At 39.5% G+C, this 22,902-nt stretch overlaps 2 protein-coding genes across 4 annotated transcripts in view; one reads left to right on the top strand and one right to left on the bottom strand.

Annotated features, from left to right (window-relative positions):
* Nucleotides 1-26: 26 nt before the first annotated feature.
* LOC139984111 (epidermal retinol dehydrogenase 2-like) lies at nucleotides 27-8,670 on the top strand. Of its 2 annotated transcripts, none has more exons than XM_071997824.1 (5): nucleotides 27-185; nucleotides 629-1,099; nucleotides 1,658-1,899; nucleotides 3,540-3,665; nucleotides 4,593-8,670. In XM_071997824.1, the coding sequence occupies exons 1-5, from the start codon at nucleotides 177-179 to the stop codon at nucleotides 4,681-4,683; spliced, it is 939 nt and encodes a 312-aa protein (XP_071853925.1). In that variant the 5' UTR covers nucleotides 27-176; the 3' UTR covers nucleotides 4,684-8,670. The 2 variants fall into 2 exon arrangements, with proteins under 2 accessions (XP_071853925.1, XP_071853926.1); XM_071997825.1 differs by lacking the exon at nucleotides 27-185 and adding an exon at nucleotides 249-456.
* The window catches only part of LOC139984109 (uncharacterized), a 51,735-nt gene continuing 36,823 nt past the window's right edge, over nucleotides 7,991-22,902 (bottom strand). For both annotated transcript variants that reach the window (XM_071997822.1, XM_071997823.1), the window contains 14 exons: nucleotides 22,650-22,778; nucleotides 21,790-21,915; nucleotides 20,767-21,015; nucleotides 20,003-20,245; nucleotides 19,167-19,292; nucleotides 18,353-18,601; nucleotides 17,816-18,052; nucleotides 16,440-16,568; nucleotides 16,112-16,237; nucleotides 15,292-15,558; nucleotides 14,255-14,497; nucleotides 13,225-13,353; nucleotides 12,394-12,645; nucleotides 7,991-10,143 (listed from right to left, as the gene is read on the bottom strand). In XM_071997822.1, coding sequence (XP_071853923.1) covers nucleotides 9,860-10,143; nucleotides 12,394-12,645; nucleotides 13,225-13,353; nucleotides 14,255-14,497; nucleotides 15,292-15,558; nucleotides 16,112-16,237; nucleotides 16,440-16,568; nucleotides 17,816-18,052; nucleotides 18,353-18,601; nucleotides 19,167-19,292; nucleotides 20,003-20,245; nucleotides 20,767-21,015; nucleotides 21,790-21,915; nucleotides 22,650-22,778 — 2,789 coding nt within the window. In that variant the 3' untranslated portion in view covers nucleotides 7,991-9,859. The remainder of the gene's footprint in view (nucleotides 10,144-12,393; nucleotides 12,646-13,224; nucleotides 13,354-14,254; nucleotides 14,498-15,291; nucleotides 15,559-16,111; nucleotides 16,238-16,439; nucleotides 16,569-17,815; nucleotides 18,053-18,352; nucleotides 18,602-19,166; nucleotides 19,293-20,002; nucleotides 20,246-20,766; nucleotides 21,016-21,789; nucleotides 21,916-22,649; nucleotides 22,779-22,902) is intronic.

Here is a 22,902-nt window from a genome sequence, read left to right as displayed (position 1 = left end):
CAAGTTTACAGACATTCCTAAGAACAAAGCTTGAGAAAGAATAGGCCTAACGTTAGGCCTTAGTCTAGAATTTTGATAACAACTTTGGCTGCGCGTACTATCATCGTACTCCAGAACGGTTTACAGCCTTATACTTTCCGGTTATTCACTTCCGTCCTTCTTTGTGTCATTTGATCATGTTGGCTGTAAGCATGTTTTGGCAGATCTGCCTTGTTATACTTTTGAAAACGAGAGTTTCGTAACTTCAGGACAAAAAACAAAAGACTTTTGCACTCGACTGCTTTAGGCTAGTACTAGTACTAAGTAACTCGCATATCCTACCCAAAATAGCCTAAATAACTCATAAGGACACATCAGTAGCCTTTACTTTAGCCTACAGCTTCGGTCTACACTCACTTCAGACTCAGCCCCAACTAAACTAACTACATAACTTTTTAATAATGTCACATGGATGAGGTGAATGTTTGGGCACATAAATTTGTATTTGTTCATCAAGGATTTAATGTTCTGATATTTTGTGCCTCTAGGTTTTTGTACCAGGCCTATAAAAATATAAAAGTATAAAAAAAATCACTTTTTCCCCCAACTAAATTAACTACAACTTTTTTGTTTGTTTTTCATTCTACAGGTGTTCGAGATGTTTTCATTTTTTGGGGGGCTTGTTAACTCTTTGGTGATAATTTTAATCCACTGCCTGTTAGCTATCATAAAGTATGTCACACCAATGACTCTTTGGCCCAAGAAATCTGTGGCAGGAGAAATTGCCTTAGTAACAGGATCAGGAAGTGGAATAGGTCGGGAGGTATCGTTAAGCCTAGCCAAACGTGGTTGCCATCTGGTATTGTGGGATATAAACGATGAGGGGAATCAAGAAACGGGGAGGATGGTTCGATCCCTTGGCGCGGAGGCTAATGTTTACAAGTGTGATGTAACTGACAGGGAGGCGGTGTACAAAGTTGCTAAAAGTGTTGAAACCGAGGTCGGTAAAGTTACTATCTTAGTGAACAATGCTGGGATCGTTAGTGGCAGACAGTTGTTGGATCTGTCAGATGAGGACATCGCCAAGACGTTCGATGTGAATACGTTAGCTCATTTTTGGGTATGTACAGTATTTATATCTCATTGGTGTGATGTTTATAGAAATGCTGTGCTTACAGTATGATGTTATGCGGTTCTGTTGGCTTTTGAAAATACTGTAGGAAATAATACATGTGATTTACATTGCAAAATGCTGCATATATATATCATATGTTTGCTATGCATGATAATTTACAGAATGCAAAGTTACAGTAGAATAGGTTTGCACAAGTTTAACATACAACTGTTTCATTTCTGAAATACAGAGCAATAAAGTGGTTTACTCATTGATTGCAATGAGAAAGGAATTCTGTACATTCCACATTTGTTGATGTAAGGAGGGAGGGATTGGGGTACTAAGTGAAGAGTCTATAAAAATATTTTAACAAGCTATTAATGTTCTTTTGATGGAGGTTCGTTATAATTTCAATAAATATATACGCCGGGATAAGGTGAATGCATGTGCACATTAATATATGTAATAGTCAATGGGTTTATCTAGTTTAGTCATTTTAATTGACATTTCTTTGGAAGCGATCTATGTCAAAAGCAATTCACACCCCTTACTCTCTTTATGCAGACTCTGAAGGCCTTTTTACCTTCGATGATGGAGGTCAACAGAGGTCACGTGGTGACCGTTTCCAGTGTGCTGGCCGAGGTTGGGATTCCCCGGTGCTCAGACTACTGTGCCAGCAAAGCTGCTGTTAAGGCCATGCATCAGGCGGTAGCTAGGGAAATGATCATCAAACGTAAAGACATCCACTTTACCCTGGTCTGTCCATATCTGGTCAAAACTGGTCTCTTCGAAGGAACCTCAACCAGGTATTTACAGGCACTGAAGACTCGCCCCAAACCGCGTGCGGCCATCTGAAAAAGTAAACTTTCTGTTGCTTGCAAGTGACGTTTTGTTCATGTCGCTACAAAATGCAGACAGTGATGAAACGTGATACCTTAATTGTTATCTTTAGCTGGACATGAGATGTAAATAGCTGTATCGTTTGTATAACGTGCTGTGGGTATTTACCGCAGCTGTATGTACTGAATGTACACTAGTGTCCAATTACTGACGGTAGCAAGCTGTGTGTGTATTTTCTGGGATTGATGGTGGTGTGTAACACTTCTGTTACACCTCAATCGAAACTAGGTCAAATTACCGGCATTAGATGTTTCTTATGCGCTAGTCTTCACACCCTTTTAAAGTACTACCTTAAGGCAGATGACATGAAGCAAACTCCATAGGTCCGTCCATCCCAGGCTTCGAAATTCAAGCTATATATCATTTACAAGCTTATAATGCCAAAGGATTTTATCGTTTGCCAACTGTAGCAAAAATAAGGCACTTGCGTTTTTATGCCAGTAGGCATTAATAACATCTACACAATTTAATTCCGGTAGCTACCGTCAGTCAAAAGATTTTGTGATCTCTATACACCTAACAATAAAGCCCTGAGTTGCTGCTCATTATCAGAAAAATATTAATAGACTGCTCCAAGGTGCCTTGACAGTAATTGATATTCGTGTTGTATTAATTCATGTGATACACAGGGAATTTCATTTGAGCCGGTAAAATTCTTGAAGCATTTACATTTTTCTTTGGCGAATGGCTGTAATTTTGTAATTCTAGGCCTGTAATTTTCCTCCTCTCTCAAGAAGTAGACCCTCAGGGATGTACATATGCTGCTGCTGATGTGAACCACGGTACTAGAGAGCGTTGTGGTCCAGTGGTTAAGGCAGTGGACTGGTGATCTAAGGATTACAGGTTTGAGCCCTGGCCAGATCATTGCGCTGTGTCCTTGGGCAAGGCACTTTATCTCCATTGCCTCTCTTCACCCAGGTGTATAAATGGGGACTTGCGAGGTAACTTGTAAATATAGTTGCGTGCGCCGGTTTCTGGCTGCACCCTATGGGATGTCCCCTGGGGGACACGTGGTTGTGGTGCCCCGGAGAGATTGATTGAATTGCGCACACTTTGGTGTGTAGGTGTGACAAGTTACCAATGACCAAGGCTAATAGCGCTTTGAACAATTTCTGTTGACTTTGGCGCTATATAAATGTCCTCTGATTGATTGATTGATTACTAACACTCTAACCCGTCCCTCGAAATAATCTGTTAGCCACATCAATTGCTAGCCATGCCCCGACGTCATTCCCTCTCCTTGTTGCCATGAGCAGCTGGCAATTGCAATTTGCAGTACTCACACCCCACATGTTTAGTTTCATTTACAGTAATCATTTGAGTGAAGTGGAGAAGCAGGACAGATGAACCATGGCAGATAAGATTAAAAGTTTCTAGACTTTACAAAGTCCATTTTGGTCACTTTTTTTTTCCAAATCTGATCCTAATCTTCTGACTTTTTACTAACCAACCCATCATTTGTTTGGGGAACATCTTTAAAGATTTGAAATTTTGCATAATTTAAATTATTTAATATTTCTTTGGTTTTTTCTGTTCTATTTACTAGATACGAATGGCTTCTGAACACTATGACTCCAGAGTATGTAGGAAAGAAAATTGTAGAGAGTATTCAGACGGAACAGGACCATTTGTACTTGCCTTACTTAATTCAAGCTGGTGTGCTGCTAGAACAGTAAGAAACTACGAGGAGATTTACTCTGGTTTATGATCTTATTCTCGATTTGTTTATGAGAATTGATACATTTGGAATGCTGTCAATGTTCTAGGTAGTCTGAATTTCATTAAAGTATAACGTATTGATGTAGATATGATATTTTCATTCGTAGATAAAAATGATTGACATGTAAAAAGAAAAGCAAAGAAAGTTGCTCAGCGGGTAATCGGTGCTCACTTACCTTCGTTAGAGTGCTTGTATCATGAGAGGGTCTGCAATAAATTTAAACAAATCATGCAAGACCCAACACACCCTTTGTTTGAGCACTACAATTACAACCGCTCTGGACTGCGTTTATGCCCACCACGTACACTAAGGGGCCGCTACAGATACTCATGTGTGCCTAATTCTATCCATATATTTAATTCACAAGTGAGAAGATAAGTTTCTTATTTGTAGGACTTGCTGTATATATTTGTTTGTATTACTGTATGTGTATCGCAGTCTATTGATACTTATACTATTGCTTTTCTTTTTTTCTTTACGACCTGTGTAAGCTGAATTTCCGATTGTGGACAAATTCAAATTCAAAATTCAATTCAAGACTGTCTCAACTGGACTTCCCCTGATGACATCATCAATTCTACTGTTGCCAGATGGTTTTACAAAATATCACCATTTATTATAAAAGAAATCATTTCTTTGCGATACGAAATGCTATTAGCATGCAGTTTCGACCTAACGATACAGAAACTTCTCTACAATTTTCCCTGAGCAAATTAAAACTTCAGCCACCTGATAATCCTTTCAAATCACAAACAAGTCCATTGCTTTTGACCATTTCAACACAATGTTCTCTACTTACAATTGACATATTACATTAATACTTTCATTGCTTTCTATTATGATATTTTCGTTCCTTTTTCTCCTCCTTCTTCGGCTCAGTGTGTTACCATTCCGTGGCCAGCTGGTGATGGAAGACTTTTTGGGAGCGTGTGCTGCGATGCAGACATTCACCGGTAGGAAGAAAGATTGACAGGATTGGGCCAGGACAGAAGCTATCCTACCAAAAAAAAAAAAAAACAATGAATAGATTGTTTGTCCGTTCTGTAATATGGTGCTATGGTTTACGTGTCGGATGAATTGGTTAACGTATTGTTAAATGTCGCACCTCTTTGGTCTGTTAAGCAATGTCGCATCACCATGGAGATATCTAATATCTGCTTTGACCCATGTCTGTGTCCGTCCGTTTATGACACAAAAGTTGTTTCCATCGTAGGAGGAAAATCTTGGATGGTACCGAGTTGGCTCATCTGATCGTTTCCAATGTCAAAGGCCTTGATCGGCAGCAAAAATTGTAAACCAGAGGCTGACATTTGAGGAAATTTTACTGTTTGTCCCTCGGACGTCCTGGTGTTCCTGGGATGTCCTGGAGTATCCTTTAGACTTGTCCAAACAGCAGAGATATCTTTCATTGGTTAAATGTACGTTAACAAGTTATGATTTGATTTAGTGTCAAAGACAAAGTGATCGTCCTATGGACTAATGCTGTGGTTAGTGTGTCGGTCCTTTCATCTTTAGCCATGTCTGATTTAGCTTTAGTCCTCCCGACCTCTAGCTGAGACCAAAAATTGTTTTGTATGAAGTGGATGAGTATCATATTTGTTACTGTGTGACTTGAGGCCTAGAAATTCACAAAAGGCATTAAAATTCAACACATTAAAGGCGTTTAAACATGTGCAATATTGTTAACATGTAAACATGTGCAATATTGTAAACATGTGCAATATTGCAAACATGTGCAGTATTGTTTTGTGTGTAGGATCTGTTGAACCAGAAACATGCATTGGTATGAATAAAAAAAATTAAAAAATAGATGGAAAAAAAAAATTAGAAATTGTTATTAATGAATTGGTAACAGCACGATCCACGAGTGCTGTTTTGTTTTTTGTTGTTGTCACGGTGACACTTACATGCACTCTGATCGTTTGGTGTATTTAACGGGAATTTGTGTATTTGTCATTCACCACCGATGAAACTCGCACCAAACGTACGTCTACCACACTTGGTAGCGCCTTGGCACTTTGGCACGCTAAGGTACTTTCTGATAACCTTGGTCACTCGGTCTATATAGCTATTGTAGTGTGTGTTTGCCGTTCACCGGTAATGAAACCAATGCGAAGCAACATTATTTTGCTGTAAAGTTTAGTTTATTATTCACTTTGCATCCTGACCTACCTCAAGCATTTAGCCGCCGGCTTAAAAATATGCATGTGCTTAAATAACGTTGACTAGCTCAAAAAAAAAAAATCCATGGCTGTCATTGCCCTGAATTACAGCACACTTCAATGACTGTAAAAGAAATATTTCAGCCCAGTAATAGTTGCTGATGAATATGCAGTAACAGAGGGCTTATGTTCCATACGGATAGCCGACTTATCATATCTTTATGCCCTTTTATCTACTGGCAGATCAAAAATGCAAGTGCCTTCTCTGTCCTACTGGTAAAATTAGTGAATTTCACTGGCATTTAGCCGGTAAATTAGCCTGCATACCGTGGCCTGAATACAATATGCGTGTGTGCCGTCAATTTTCATAAGACGAAAAATATGAAACGTGTTAATACGTTCGTCATGATGCATGTCTCCTAAAGTGAATGGTAAAAATTCTTTTCCGGAATTAATCATGGAAGTTTTGACTTACATCTTTCAGGTGGGTTGCACCAAATGTTGCTGATTATATCATTGGGTAGTACTCAATGCAGTATATTGTACAGAGGTAGATATACAAGAGAAGTATGGAACTGGGGGGGATAAATGGTCTATTTTTGTTGTTGTTGCTTTTGGCATCTTTGTATAATATAACGATGACATTCCAGTGAAATTTATGTCCATGCACTTTTTTTAACAAAATATTTAAAATGAGATTTATATTTCAGATAGTTACAGAAATTTCAGAATTTTACCAAATTTGTTGTTGCTCAGATGAAAACATGAAAGCATATGATTGAGTTGAATATGAACTATGGAAGATAAGAAAGTGACTGCTAAATTATGAACAAATTTGAAAAGAGCAAAGAAAGTTGTTGAGTTGAATTTATTAATTTTTCTTTACTCTAGTTCACTGATATCTTGAAATTCAGCTCATTTGCTTGACTGAGTGAGTACTAGTTTAGATTCTTTTCAAATAATTAAAATTCTAGAAAAATAAATTCCTGATCTGCTTAAATATGCATATTATCAATAAAGATTTTTTTTTCTGGGGACAGAAATTTTTCCAACCCAAATGAAACCACGAGTTACTGGTTAATTTACATATATTATGTGAAGGCTATCTAAGCTTTATCTAATTCTAACCTTATTTGGAGTAATACTCAGTTTGATAAAGTTTGCTGAAATTGACAGCTAACTTCAATGCAACTTTAAGTTGGCTTATCATTGTATAGAAAGAGCAACTATTTATGTAGTATACTTTGTGACACTTATGTATATTTTGGTTGATTGTTTTCAAGCTACTATCACCTTGCCTATTCATGTTAAATGTACTTGAAAATCATATTTTCATTGAATAAATGGACTGGAGCACGATATTCTCTTTTGTTTTTTGTCTGGAGAAATTAAGCAAAAGATTTATAGTGTTTCTCTCATAAATATATTCTAGCTTTATTCATCCCTCTATTCATCCCTTTACGGGGAGATAAAAAGTTGTTTTGATCCTCATAGTGATAAAGGACTGCAGGTCTCGCTTTAGTACTATACAGGTCTTCTGTCTTGCTTCCGCCCCCCTCACCCCTCCCCACAGGGAATAACATGTTTTACCTGAAGAAACTACAACACGTTGCAGCTAGTAGGAGAGTGATCTAAGCTTAGGCCTCCCCTCTCCCCATTGTGTGGTGCAAAAAAATGTCTTGAAGCTTCATGAAGATAGTAGCAGATTTAAATTATAAAGCTTAATGACAAATTAATGTCAGGTTAGAATTGTTGAATTTTTACTATTTGACAACTTGCCTCCTGTTGTTAGATGAGAGTAGCTACTATATCCAGACTTTTAAATTTCGCAAGCTTGGGCAGACCTCATATTTGGTGTGTAGAAGTACCACATAGAGTACTAGAAGGCTTAAGCCTAGAGATATCCAAAAAAGGTATTTTATAAATGCTGGCTAGTTTCAGGTGCCCAAATATCAATATTTAGAATTTCGTTTCGGAAAGAATTGTCATCTCGTAAAGTAGTTTGTCTTTTTTGGAAGAGTTCTCTAAACCTGATATGCCAGTGGTGTCAGATATATGAAAAAATATAACCGAGGAAAATTTAACACAAAGAAATGACAACGAAATCCTGCTCTTTAGTAAGTCGAAAGATAGCTCTTTATATTTGCAATATGATTAGACAAAATACAGAGAAACTGAAACACAAATATTAAAAATGATAGAAATCTTCAAGACAAAAGGAAAAGTAACGTATTGGAAATACTTTTAAGCACAAACCAATTACCGAGAAACAGAGCATAAAATTAGATTTACTGTTATCAGTGTTTCAGCTTGTTCGTAGGTAAAAGCAGCAGATAAATTAAAATGTTAATGTTGTTAAATGTACAAAAATATTTCACCTTAATAATTTAATTTACAAATACACACAATACAGCTTATAAAGTTAGACAAGAACCCATACTTTTTTGGAGGATGCAGGGGAGGGGGCGAATCCCACATTCTAAGACAATAAGTGGCCCAGTGCAGTACACACTACAAGCCATTGTTTTTAATACTATTTTCAGTTCTTCAAGAGGCTGTACCGAAGGGGGCAGGGGTGGAGTGGGGTGAAGTTTGACGGCACCACCAGTCAATGAACATGTCAACTGAGACTTCATTTACAGTTGTAAAATTGCTAAAAATTAATGCTGGTCTATAATTCAAGTTGTCAAGGAATGTAAATAATGCATCTTGCCCGTAAGGACCTTTATTAGCTTGACTGATGTATGTCTATATGCTATATTCTGGATTCCTCTTTAGATTCTCAACAATGAAAATCACAGACACAGTTTGCATAAATATAAACCAGATATCAATCAATATATAAGCAACCTTCACATTTATCAGGGGGAAAATAAAATAAGACTTTTGCACAAGTAATATGAAGCATGAATTTGGAGATATATAGTAAACCATTAACTTCAATTTTGCAAGTTTACTTCAAAGTTGCAAGTACCAATTTTCCAAACTTGATAGGTATTAAATAGGCCATTCCTCCCAGTCCCCTCACATACCCCCCCTTCCTTCCAACTGTAGGAATAACATATTCAGTTGTTTAATATTCATAAATATGGTAAGATAAAAGGGATGAAAATAAAGCTAAAGGAACAAGTACTTTTTTATATAATTTTCAGTTGATTTCAAATTCCTCCATAAACAGAATAATCAAGGCAACCAGCACCTTGCAACATACTAAGAGTTGTAATACTAGACTTAGCTTATATCTATTCTTTTTACTTTTTCCTATTTTTTGCACCACTTTTACTTTTTTGGTGTCATATTTTTGTTGTGGCAAAAACATACATTACAAAGGTATATTAAATATAAAGCAGTATATTTCTACATAATTATTGTTTTCTAACAATATTTTACATAATCAATGGTCACTTTGGGGGGAGGTGTGGGGGGGGGGAGAGTGGGAGGTGAGAGGATCCTCTCCAAAAGGGAGGCCACGATTGCGGGCTTTGATCCCAAGGACACGACGAGCGTGTCCGCGCTACGATCTTGATCGCCCCTTGAGGGGTCCGACGTCAGAGCCTCTCAATTCTCAAATGTGAACGAGACTTGTGTTCACCATATCAGTGCTGGCGTCTGCGGTAGCTCGAAGTGTCCTTTGAGATGAACTACATCCAGTCAGTGTTTAAAACGTTCAACCTTTGCATTGGACGCACTTAAGAAGATCTGCAGCACACATACATAATGAAGAGTTAGGTCATATAAATTCAGAAACTTTGTTCCGTCACCTTTCTATGACATGACATTTCTTACACCAAAGCAAGTTGATTGAAAACAGCAACAAAAAAAAAGTCTTGAGGCCACCGCCAATTGTCGGTCCTGTTCTCACTTTAAATTTTTTCGGCATCAAACATCAAACCTCGTAAAAGCCGGATCCGAAGTAACAAATATTCCCTCAGGTGAGAGTATCACCCGCTTCCCTTTATTACGACGATTTATCACATTCAGCTTTTACTGTCCGTTTCCTCGCAGATCGATCACCACGCTGCAGGTGGCAATGTTGTCCTCGTTGTCGATAAACTCCCAGACCCGGACGTGTCTCTCCCCCACCAAGAAGTTACCGGACAGGGCATTGTTGTTCGGGAGCGGGGGCGTGATGCGAAGCTCCTTGATACCGGAGATATCACTCGCAGACAGTGACGGGTACTCGACCTCGACGTACAATAGAGAATCAGGATTCGCTGGGGTGATGTATCCGACCGGACAGCCGGTTATCGTAGGAGGTGTCGTGTCTTCTGTAGAGCAAAAGAAAAGAAGGTCGGATGTAAATACGAGATCAGCATTTCTGTCTACGGACATGTCGATCTCTGACTAATTTGTGCTCTTTTCCAATCTGACATATGTTTAAGGAAGGATAGGGTACATGTTGCATCAAACATAACTACTAATTTGTTTTTTCCTTCAACGTCTGCCGGCGATATTATCCACTGTTCGCCAATCACCAACTGGCAAAGTTCTCATGTAAAACTGCCCTTTGCAATAAAAAAAACAAAAAACAAAAAACAACTTCCATATCGGTCTAAAAGTCACATTTTAAGTGAATTTGTTGGACACCATAGAGATCGTGTAACTATGCATGAAGGCCTCTCCCTTTCCTTTCAAATAGTGGATCATCCCATATGGTCAAACTACGGATAATTAACTACGGAAACATAGCCAAATATGCCATTATGTTGTTAGCGTTGACGTTATTTTACTTCTAGCACACGGCGATAAATTGTGCTAGATTACAAGCAGTATCGTAGAGTTGTGACTGGACCTGAGTTGCAGCCCATTGAACTGATAACTTTGACTTTATCGTCCAACATACTCGACATATGCAGTATACCCACTAGTGCAACAAAGCGTTTCAAAGGAATTCTAACAGGCCGGTGTCCGTGGTCTTGATGATGTTAAAAATGACAATCAGAGGTACCGCGAAATATTAACGAATGATGTAGATCGTTAATCAGGTAATGTTAGTTTCTGCCTACACTGTCAAAATTATTAATAGAAGTACGATTTACTATTAAGTAAAGTAAAGTAAAGTAAAGTAAAGTAAAGTAAAGTAAAGTAAAGTAAAGTAAAGTAAAGTAAAGTAAAGTAAAGTAAAGTAAAGTAAAGTAAAGTAAAGTAAAGTAAAGTAAAGTAAAGTAAAGTAAAGTAAAGTAAAGTAAAGTAAAGTAAAGTAAAGTAAAGTAAAGTAAAGTAAAGTAAAGTAAAGTAAAGTAAAGTAAAGTAAAGTAAAGTAAGTAAAGTAAAGTAAAGTAAAGTAAAGTAAAATTTATTGATATTCATCAAAATATGACAATATAATAAAATGGACTAGAGCATCTTAAAAATAGGTTAAAAAAGTTATCTATGTATCATGCAATTCAAAGTTTTAATACTTCTAGGTAAAAATGATCGCCTAAACCGTTCTGTCCGCATACGTAGGATCGTGTAAAATCTACGTGGTTTTATGTAAAAATCAAAAAGAGGGTGATCGGAATCCTCGACTATAGAAGAAGCACATAGACATATGATACGATCGATAAAATCATCTGTGATGGTAGAATAGCACATCACAAATCAGCTGCCTGGTATCACAGTGTTAGAATGCCGACTGCAGGAACCGTCTTTTGTAGTACAAACCTTCGGACACATACCGGGAGGGCGTGGGGGGGGTGGGGATTGTTTGGGAGATTTTCTAAGTGAGGGCAGTCTGCAGTGGAAGGCCTATCAATCACCATATCAATTATCATATGAATATTTAGCATTTGGACATTTTACCACAGGGACCGACATCTTTGCTAAGGTGGATCGCCTAGAAAATGACGACAGGGGGAATTATGTGAGTGGCATAATGGAGGGGGCACCGGGGTTATAAATCTTGGTTAACTGGAAGCCGGGTGGTGATTAGATGCTAAATTTTGGCCATCTTTTCACACTTTTGAAAACCAGGTTGAAGAAATTTCCGACTGTTTAGGTCGTAGCCCAATATACGTGTTATATGTACGGAATGTACGGGACACTTTTCTATGGATTGTTTTTCGTCGTCAATATTTCTGTATGTCGGATGTATATGTGTGGTTGTCTCCACGGGGTTTAATACCAGGCTGCAGGATGCCAGCAAATATGGTCGATGGGCTACCTCTTGGCATGGCTGCATCATGTATGCACTTTAATTGTGGCATGGAGTGTTAGCTCAGTGGTTAACGCCAGTGCCTTCCAACCATAAGGTCCCCCGATTCGAGTCACTCCAAGATTAATGTATGTCGTCCAGTTACAGAGTTACAGTTAATCATGGACATTAAATATGAATGTAAGAGACTGACTTTGGGCAGCTTACGGTTTCCATAAGCCAATGATGGCTTCTTCGCGAGTTCCTGCTTGCAGGAGGATCTAAAATACCTACATACAAACATAATTAATTCCGGTAGAACAACAACAGCAGAGACGATCTAATGCGGAAAATCGGAATCGAGAGACGGCTGAGTACAATATAAAAAAAAAACGGCACTTACTCTCCTCGATGGTGACGTTCAGAGCGCACCTGGCCAGATTGCCGGTGGTGTCGGTGAAGTTGTACTCTATCTCGGTAACTCCGAGGGTGAAGTTGTACGGCGGGCTGTGAGAAGCCTGCGTGAAGACTGACCCGGCGTTGTCGATGGCTCTGGGAGCCGTCCACGTTAGCTCGAGGTAAGTGTTGCCCTTCTCCACGAAGTGGATAAGATTGCTGCAGGACAACACTGTAGGAGCCTGTACGTCTTCCCCTCCTAGATTGAAAAATTTTTTAAAAAGGAAAAGAGAATTTTAATAATAATATTTAATATTTGATTTTCATATAGGGCTTTACACCAGCAATAGGTGTCAAAGCTCTTTACAGACGTTATATTTCCCCTGGTCAATGATAATATGTCCCAGAGACAATCCCTCCAGTCGGCAGCAGTTAAATACTAGGGCCTGAAAGTTGTGGGGACTTGGATGTCCCAAAGACTATCTAAGCTAATGCTGGAAACTTTATGAAAACCCAGAGAAAAAATTGCTGTATAGGCTCCAATTTGCATATGCTACAGTGTGTTAGGATAATAATTAGAAATTCGCGGAAAAAGCTCATGCCTGTTTCAACTGGGACGGAAAGATCGTGAAGAGCCGGAACCAAATTTCAAAATCGGGAAAAAGGCAGAATTCCGGCTATTGCCGGTATTCTGGCATCCCTGCTAATGTCATCAGGTGGCCCTCCAACTTTGGGACTGTGTGAACCGTTGGGGGGTAGGGGGAGGGGGTACAAAATGTGGAGGATTTCGACAAGATGTACAGTCACAGCCTGTTTCCATCCATTGGAAATGACTTACCAATAAGAAATCCTACATCAGTACAGTCTGGTGAGTCAGCCGAACAGATGCATTCATATCCATCAAGCTGGTTGGGATTAGGGCGACACTGGCCTGATTCACACGGTTCTCTGAAGCAGACATTTGTGACTATGATGAGAGAGTGAGAAAGGAGAGAAGAAACCGCCTTGAACATCAATTGTTTTTTATATCATTTACAGTTTTTATTCAAACATAATTTACTATTGATAGCTAGAAACCAGTAATTGCAGTGGGTGGTGCATGCATGATGCTGCATTCAGTTATAATTAAAAGTTACTTTGGAAACATAATCAAATAGTTACCATGGAAACAAACAACAAAAGCTTGCCTGATGCAGTGCTTTTCAAATTTAAATTGAAAACAGAATTGGAATGAATCTATTATGACCTGTGTGTATAGTAGAACATCATATTTCTATGATTTAATCTTTTGCGCATTTTTTTTTAAACTATTGACATACTTTTGAATTTGTTTTGGACTATATGTGTTCAGGTTTATTTTTATATATATATTTTTTATTATCGTTTAGTACGGGTGTTTTTTATATTGTTGCTTTAGGATTTTACATTTTATGCCTTATTGGTTCTATACTACTTGTAAAGCACTTTGAGCAGCTTTGCTGATTATGCGCTATATAAATATTACTTATTATTATTATTATAGTGCTAGTCAACTGATTTTAAAATCAAACCAAAGCAGAAGGTCTCCATCTTGGACTTTGACGATATGAAGACAAGAACACAACTCAGGTACAAACAGTTTTGATCCTAGCAGGATCATCTTCCGAGGTGGACTAAAAACCAAAATGCGGACATATCAGACACACGCACAAAAGTGGGCCAGCAAATAGACATTATGGGCAGATAAACTCACTTGAAACCTAGAACCCTGATATAATAAAATCAGAAAAGCAGATTTTTGAAATGTAGTTATTTCAATCATATTTCATGCCACATTTCGAACTGAAACAACAAAAAACAGAAATTTTTGTTTTTTTAAATTTTCTTACAATCATCGGTTACGGTCACGGTGAAGACACAGCCGGATTGGGGGGAGTTGTCGCTATCGTACATCATCCAGGTAACCCGGGTTACGCCGATCGGAAACAGATCCCCCGTCTGCGGCCTGGACTCCACCCTGAGATTGCAGACCTCGTCCACTTGATTCCAAAATACTTCCATGAATTTAAGATTACCGGTGTTGAACTGCATGATATCCTCTGGACAGATGTTTGTATCGCACATGACTCCGACTTAAGAGAGACAAAAAAACAAGGGAAAAAAAAAGAAATAAAAAACCTACTTATATACATCATTGAATCACAGAGTTGTTGTAAACTAATACAGGATCATGTAGAAGTCTCTTTCTCCAAAGTGATACAAATCTTATTGCCATGGCAACATTGTCCCTCCCTCCCTCCCTCCCTCCCTCCCTCCCTCCCTCCCTCCCTCCCTCCCTCCCTCCCTCCCTCCCTCCCTCCCTCCCTCCCTCCCTCCCTCCCTCCCTCCCTCCCTCCCTCCCTCCCTCCCTCCCTCCCTCCCTCCCTCCCTCCCTCCCTCCCTCCCTCCCTCCCTCCCTCCCTCCCTCCCTCCCTCCCTCCCTCCCTCCCTCCCTCCCTCCCTCCCTCCCTCCCTCCCTCCCTCCCTCCCTCCCTCCCTCCCTCCCTCCCTCCCTCCCTCCCTCCCTCCCTCCCTCCCTCCCTCCCTCCCTCCCTCCCTCCCTCCCTCCCTCCCTCCCTCCCTCCCTCCCTCCCTCCCTCCCTCCCTCCCTCCCTCCCTCCCTCCCTCCCAAGTGACACAAATCTTATTGCCATGGCAACATTGTATCTCCCATCCACTCCCCCTCCCTCCCCACCCCTCCCCCTTCCTCCCGGCCCGCCCATCTATCATGCACGTGTATAGACAAAACACAACTTTTCTAACAACAACATTTTGAGGGAGAGGAGGGGGTGGGGGGGTTAGGACTTGAGAATTATGAATTTTTCAATAAGATCAGCACATGGTTGTTTTAATAATTGACTGCTGGCAGCATGCAGCTGGCTCTCACCTTGCCGTACGATGACATTGAAGTTGCAGTAGGCAAAGTTCATTGATGCGTCGCTGTAGATCGACGTGACCGTAGTCAGACCCAACGGGAAGGAATCGCCAGACCGATGCGACGAATGCACAAAGTATGCCGTTCCCGATTGGTCGATATATCTGATTCTGTCCCACATGACCACTGCCTCCTCCGCTTCGGCGTTGACCGTGCGGGTTATGTCGACTGGACAGCCGATGATTGTCGGGGCTACGGTGTCAATTTGTACTCTCTCGACTGAAGAAAGATACGATCGGAAATGTAATTTAATGACGTGTGTACCAGAGTTGCTAATGCTAGCCATACATACTGACAACGCTCCTCTGCACAAATTCATGATTGAACACGCAGTGTATTATTTCAGTGTGCCAGCCAAAGTTGTCTTCACACACAGGAAAGTAGCACTGGCCATTAGAGCACTTGTGTTAATTTACAATCATACAGGTGGCTGGTCAATTAATCAGGGAGCACGCTCAAGGATGAATCCTAATGGGCATAATTTGGGGTAGTTTATGCTGTCAAGTAACAAATTATTAATGGTCGAGTGCATCTGAGGAGGACTGGTCTTTCTACAGGCAGTCTTGACCGGTCATGTGTCTGTCAAACTTAATAAATGAAATGATACAGATTATTTACATTCTGGGGGATAATATAGCGACCGTTCCATTCTGAAACCGGTACAAGAAAGCATCCTTTTCCATGTCTGTTTCCCGAGCTACCTACGAGATATGCTCCCAGGTCGGGTGTCAGTGGATTTATGAAAATAAAACAAACCAAGGTAAACACTTACTGTCGCAGTACATTCCGGTATATTGATCGGTGCACGTACAGACGAATTCACAATCAGTAAAACTACACGTGGCTCCATTCTGGCAAAGGTTGGCTCCAGAGGAACATGGATTCGCGACTGGCAGTGCTGTAATTAGATAGAGAAATGTTGACACACGTTGGTATTATATTGATTTTCATTCTTATATAACTTAAATCGTGTTTCTTAATTGTTTAGTATACGTAGGGAGCTACGCATAGCTTTCTTCAGTTTATTAAAGGTTCCTCCTTCCCTCCTTGACATGTGTCTCGACATGTGCCGTGACATGTGTGTCTAATTGTCGACTCACCTCTCTGGCAGTACTCTCCGATGTAGCAGCGGGTGCATTCGCACCTGAAGCCGTCCGTACTGGCTGAATCCACGATACATTGCCCGGTGCCGCAGACGTTAGGATCGAGGCAAGGATCGAAGGTCACAACTACGTGAAATAAAAAAATTTTAAAAAATTTAAAAAATAAGTACAAAAACATTTTCAAACGGATCTCTCATTGATCATTTATATTCCTCTCTGCTGTTAAGCGAACCATGGGACCGATAACTTCGATTTGATGCAATGAAATTTTAGACACTACCCTAACGTTAGCATGGTTTCTCCATTACGATCTTCCCTGCCTATAGCAAATATACCACCCGGAGTACCGTGTTTTTGGGCCTAAAACAGGGAGATTGAATATCTACCTGAGTTGGTAGTGCTAGCCATACTGAACACTCCTCTGCACAAATTCATGATGAAAGACACGGTGTATTATTTCAGTGGTCAAGCCAAACTTGTCTTCACACACAGGAAAGTATAGTGCTGGCTATTAGAGTACTTGTATTTGCAGTCATAAAGGTGACTGGTCAATTCGTTAGGTAGACTCAAAGATGAATCCTAACTTTGGGGTAGTTTATGCCCTAGTTAATGCCCCTAGTATTTTGGGGTAGTTTATGCTATCAAGTTATAAATTGTTAAATGCTTGAGTGATTAGAGAAGGACTGGTTTTCTATAGGCAGCAATCTAAGATGACCAAAGAATATCGCTGCAGCACTTAATACAAAAGAGATAAAAAAAAAACCTATTCTTATCTCAAACCTACGGCAGAGGTATAAATGACTAAATCATAGGGGTGTAGCGACAGGAAAATGTCTCCTTCGAGGTGAACAGAAAGTGTTGGAAAAAATAAGCAGTTTTTGTACCCTCCTCTGCAAGCCAAGTCTACAAGTCCATGCAAGCATATATTCTTTTCTCTAGGAACGCACTTAACACGCACTGGATCCAATATATCTCACATCAAATTAATCCGGTTCTTATCAAAGTTATGATTCCATTTCTTACTCACTTTTTATTCATATTCAAATTTTTTTTCATATTTATATTCATATTCTTACTCACTTTTTTTATTCATATTCATATTTTTATTCATATTCTTACTCACTTTTTTTATTCATATTCTTATATATTTTTTTTATTTTTTTTATTTATTTATTTATATATATTTTTTTTTTATTCATATTCTTATTTTTTTTTCATATTCTTACTCACTATTTTTATTCATATTCATATTTTTATTCATATTCATATTTTTATTCATATTCTTACTGACTTTTTATTCATATTCAAATGATTCATATTCATATTCATTTTCGCTTTGAAGTCGGCGCTACTACTGGATTTATACTACTTACCGCTCCTGACGTCCACCGTGAATGAACACTGGTCCGCCACAGCTCCGGAATTGTTCAGTAGCATGACGGTGACGGGTGTCGGGCCCGTCACGAAAAAGCTTCCCGGCAGCGGGGAGGAGGAGACGATGTAACTGCACATGGTACTGGGCTGTTCCCACCTGACCTGAACAAACTCCACACCCACTTCGGCAGAGGTCACGATATCGGATGGACACCTGATATTACATTCTTCCGGATCTGTAAAATATTTATACCAATAAAGGACAATAAAGTTTTTGAAATTTTCTAATATTTTGTGGCAAAAATTAAGCTCTGATTTAATTTTTAAAGTTATGAAAGTACCAAAACAAAAAAACAAAAAAAAAATTGTCAAAACTATGAAGAGCAAAAATTTAGATAAACCTTTATGCAGAAGAAAGGAAGTGAACGTTTTATTAAAAAAAATAAAAACGTGACAGGAAATTCTACCCAAAAATTCAGAAAGCAAAGAGGGATAAAAAAAAACTTAAAAAAAAAAAATAAAAATAGTATACGTACTATCGACAACAACCCTAAACTGGCACATGGCTTTGTTTCCATGGGGATCGCAGAACTCGTACAGGACAGTGGTCACGCCTACGGCGAAATCGTCCCCAGAGTAATGGGTCTGGTCGGACACGACGACTGTACCCGAGTTATCCAGCGCTTGCGGCATCCTCCAGATGACGGGGACAGAAGTATCCCCGTTTAGTGTCATAGTTGACACATCCATGGGACAGAAGGTGATCACGGGAGCCACGGTGTCCACTGAAGATCGAAAGACAGTAAAACAGAAGAATTAATAAGGGAACTTAATTTGGTCGTTAAAGAAACCTGCATTGTAAAAAAAATTAAAAGCTCAATCCCCGATGCACAGGTATCAAACTCTGCAGGATTTCTGACGAACGATGGTTCTCTTTAAGTCCTGGCCACGCACCAGAAAAAAAGTTTTTTCGATGCTCCTATGCGCATAACAGTACTGTTTGATAGTAAAGAGTAAACATAATAAAAAACACATCTTGGTAGTGGGGGGGGAGGGAGTTGAGAAGCATTAATTTTCCAACATGCTCAGCACATAACGGTACTGTTTGATAGTAAAGAGTAAACATAAAAAAAAACACATCTTTGTAGTGGGGGGAGGGGAAGGGAGGGGAGGGGGAAGCATACATTTTCCAACATACTCATCCATCCTGAGTTCAAAGCAATAACTACTCAGGAACAGCCGTGTGTCCCTTTTCTCGCTGCGCCAGCAAGCCGACCATCTCTAAGGAACATGTTAAAGGGACGGTACTCACTCCATCTCTGAGGAACATGTTAAAGGGACGGTACTCACCGCTAATAAGGTTCTCACAGTTGGCGCCCGCGAATCCTCGCGGACAGATGCACTCATACCTGTCCCTCAAATCCTGACAGGTTCCCAAGTTCTGACAGGGACTGCTGCTACAGAATGTTCGGAAACCTGCCGAATAAAATGTCGAAAAATAAAATAACAGTCAAATAGTTTTAATTGTCTCGTTTAGAGAAAAATGGATAAAAAAACTCATTACAGAAATGTTAAATGGTGACGAATAACAGAATGGTACGTGTGATATAAAACTGGGTAAGACATTTCTTTTAATACAACGCCGAGTTATATTCACAATTTCTGCATAATTTTACACCGACGAACAAACATACTAAATTTCTAGAAGATGATTTTGTGTAAGAGTAAAGTTTGTTCAAAGTTGTCTACTGTTGTCTACAAAGTTGTCTACTTGTTCAAAGTTGTCTACTGGAGATTCACAACCTCTGCTGTACCTAATTTCGTCTGTAACCACTTTCAGGGTGAGGTCAACATAACGCTTGAGAGATTACAAATTGCCACGTGGACAAAAAACTCAAGAGCCAGTAGTGGCAGACATGGTTTTGTTCAAGAGCCTCGTAAATGATTTTATCAGCTCATTCAAGCATACCGACGAGAGAATGGTTCTTGAATTCTCGCAATGCGTGACGAGATAAACGGAGAGATATGCGCAGCAGCAGGCAATGGCAGTCTAAGTAAATATCTATTCGACTGGATAAACAAAGGCAAGTAGAGTGCGGCCTCGATCTGATTCATGTAAGATCCTGCAATTTACGTCGCAGTTAGTACCACGGTATCGGGCGGCGGTAGTAAATCGGTTTTCATACCTCTAGTAACCGTGACTTCAAAGGTACACGAGGACACCAGTTCCCTGCCCTCTCTGAACTCCAGACTGACCGTCTCTGTTCCGGTCAGGAAGAAGTTTCCAGACTCGTGAGAGGAGGAGACCGTGTAGTTACACGATCTGTATAACTCGTTCCAGAAGACTCTGGTGAAATCAAGATCCGAGTCAGTTACGACATCTATGTCCTCTGGGCACTCGGGAGAACAGACCGGAGGCGAGTTCTCGACTGCAAAACAAAACGAGAGTTTGAAAATCCAAAAAGTGTGACTGAAAGCACAAAATCGTTATCAAGTCGAGGTTCACTGGCTGTGTAAATAGACACAATGATTTTCGGTATAAACAGAATTACTGGAGATGTGATCCAAAATGGGGCAATCCAGGCTTACACAAAACACGTGTAAAGCAAATTTTACTGGAAAAATATAGAAAATAGAAACTTGACTATGTAAACAAACGACACAGTTGAATTACAATGTTTATGGGATTTTTACTATACTGACTTAAGTATTGAAATATTGAGCAAATTTCTAACTCAAAGAGCTGTTTATAAGTGGTAGACGGAATAAAGTCAACCCACCCGGAATAAACGTATAAAAGAATAAAAAGAAGCTGTCCCTAACAGTAACAACAACTACAAAGCTTCCATTTTCTTTTGGTGAAATTACTATGCTTATATTTTTTTATTGATATGTATATATATATAGATACATTTTAGTGAACGAATATCCAGTATCGAGGTGAACCTACCGAGCACAGATACGATGAATAAACAGTAGGCAGAGTTCCCTGATGTATCGTTAAACTGATAGATGACCAGAGCTGTGCCAAGCGGGAAGAAATCGCCCGATCTGTGGGTCTGAGAGGCGACGAAAACAGAACCGGAATCGTCCACCGCACTCGGCTCCGGCCAGATTACATTGGCTCCTCCTCGCTGAGCCAGGACATACTGGTCATCTAGTTCCGGGCAAAAGTCGACCCTTGGTGGAGTGACATCCACTGCGGATGGAAAAAAATCACAGCGTTTTTGAAAGCCGTTTTTGAAGTTTCACTTCTTAAAGAGTTATGAAAACCATATTATTTCACACAAAACATTGTCAACTATTCTTTTCTCACAGTTGATAATTTCCTACTCAGTCAATAAGGGTTGACCATCAGTTAATTCTACATCGACGACTTCAGTTCCGAAATTTTTGATATGCAAAAAGGCAGTATGCTTATAAATAGAACGTTCTGCAGTTGTTATCAGTATAGCATCTGCTACCATTTAAATCGGACTTATCACTCTTAATGCGACAGTACCCAATCGTGAAGAGCTTGTGCTCGTGTGCTCCAGTATCTTTCAATCCTGGCAAGGAAATTTAAACTCTTGGGCGCTATAAATATAAAGCAGCTACTAAAATAGACGTCAAAACCAGTGATTCAAGGTTTTATACCAACTCTTGAAAAAGAAATTCTTATAGTGCTGTGAAGGGAACAGTGCCGTTTATAAGATATGAACACAACACATGCAACCGTCCGTTTTCTTAAGGCTGTTAATGGTGTGTTGTTTGCTACAACCTTGTGGTACCAATACATGAAGCAGTATATTAAATTTGTGGGAACTCAGTATTGGATACAAAGCAACTGTTGATGTCTAATTATAGTTTTACCTAGCAGAATAAAAACTCTTACCTATATTCACCATCATTATTTACAGCTCATATCAATGATTTTGATATTATAAAGTCTTTACAATTTTTTATTTATTTATAATTTAAGATTTTTACTCACCCATGGTATCGGCCTCGCAGTTTGAACCAGTGAATCCTTGTACGCATAGACAAATGTACGACCCTGCGGTCAGCGAGAGTACCACGCAAGTACCTTGGTTTTCGCATGGACGATCTTCGCAGGGATCTGCAACATATTGAAATATGGATTTAAAATTTGGTAGTGAAGTCGTTCATAACTAATAAAAAAAAAACATGAAAACAAGTTCCACATAAACAACTCCAGCCCAACCACCAACAGATAACCCTCCTGCCAACTGAACACCGTCAAAGGAGAGAACACCGAAGAAAGGTTAAAAACCCCACCAACATAACGGACGCAAAAGAGCATACACCGACAGGAAACAATACACCAACAACCCTATAACCCCCGGTAATCCCGACGATGAGCCTATATATTCCTGGAGCATAACTTGAAGCTAACTGTTGTCTGATGATCGCTCAACGATATATATATATATATATATATATATATATATATATATATATATATATATATATATATATATATATACAGGTATATATATATATGGGGTGGGTGGGGTGGGGGAGGGGGGCAGGGTCTGGTTAGTCTCCATCGGCTCAGTTCCGATGGGAGATCCTGGGTCGTGAGCCTAACATTATTCAGACCATTGCTCTCATCCAGTGTACAAGGAGGCTTTTATTACTGACATTTTCAACTGACGATAGTAGGAATAATAAAAAGTAATGCTAAAGCTTTACCAGAAATATCCATCGACGATTGCTGTATATTATACTCTTTTTTTCCCCTAATTATGCAAAACAGTACTTTGCTTGCTTTGGTTTTTTGTTCACTGTCATCAGTTTCAAGTTTTAAACTATTGATACATCTAAACTCACCTATTGGTTCTAGTTCGTTACAATTCCTCCCAGTGTAACCGGTCGAACACAGACATGTGTAGTTGGCACTGACATCGAAACACGTGGCTCCATTTTGACAAGGTTCGGAGAGACACTGAGAGCCGGTTCCTGGTTTGTAAAAACAATCGATGAAAGATTAAATGTATGGGTAAATAAAATCATTGTTGTTAACCAATTGTTACCCGGATGGGTAGGTTCACCTTGGTTGAGTCACCCTGGGAGGGGAGGAAGG

This window comes from Apostichopus japonicus, chromosome 17 (genome assembly GCF_037975245.1).
Source record: "Apostichopus japonicus isolate 1M-3 chromosome 17, ASM3797524v1, whole genome shotgun sequence".
Taxonomy (NCBI): domain Eukaryota; kingdom Metazoa; phylum Echinodermata; class Holothuroidea; order Aspidochirotida; family Stichopodidae; genus Apostichopus; species Apostichopus japonicus.
This window is presented reverse-complemented; position numbering and strand designations above follow the sequence as displayed.

Bases quoted from the DNA above. Each gene is read 5' to 3' on its own strand.
- LOC139984111 (XM_071997824.1), top strand. The intron at 1,900-3,539 runs GTATTTACAGGC...TCTATTTACTAG, and splicing joins TTCGAAGGAACCTCAACCAG to ATACGAATGGCTTCTGAACA. The intron at 3,666-4,592 runs GTAAGAAACTAC...TCTTCGGCTCAG, and splicing joins GCTGGTGTGCTGCTAGAACA to TGTGTTACCATTCCGTGGCC.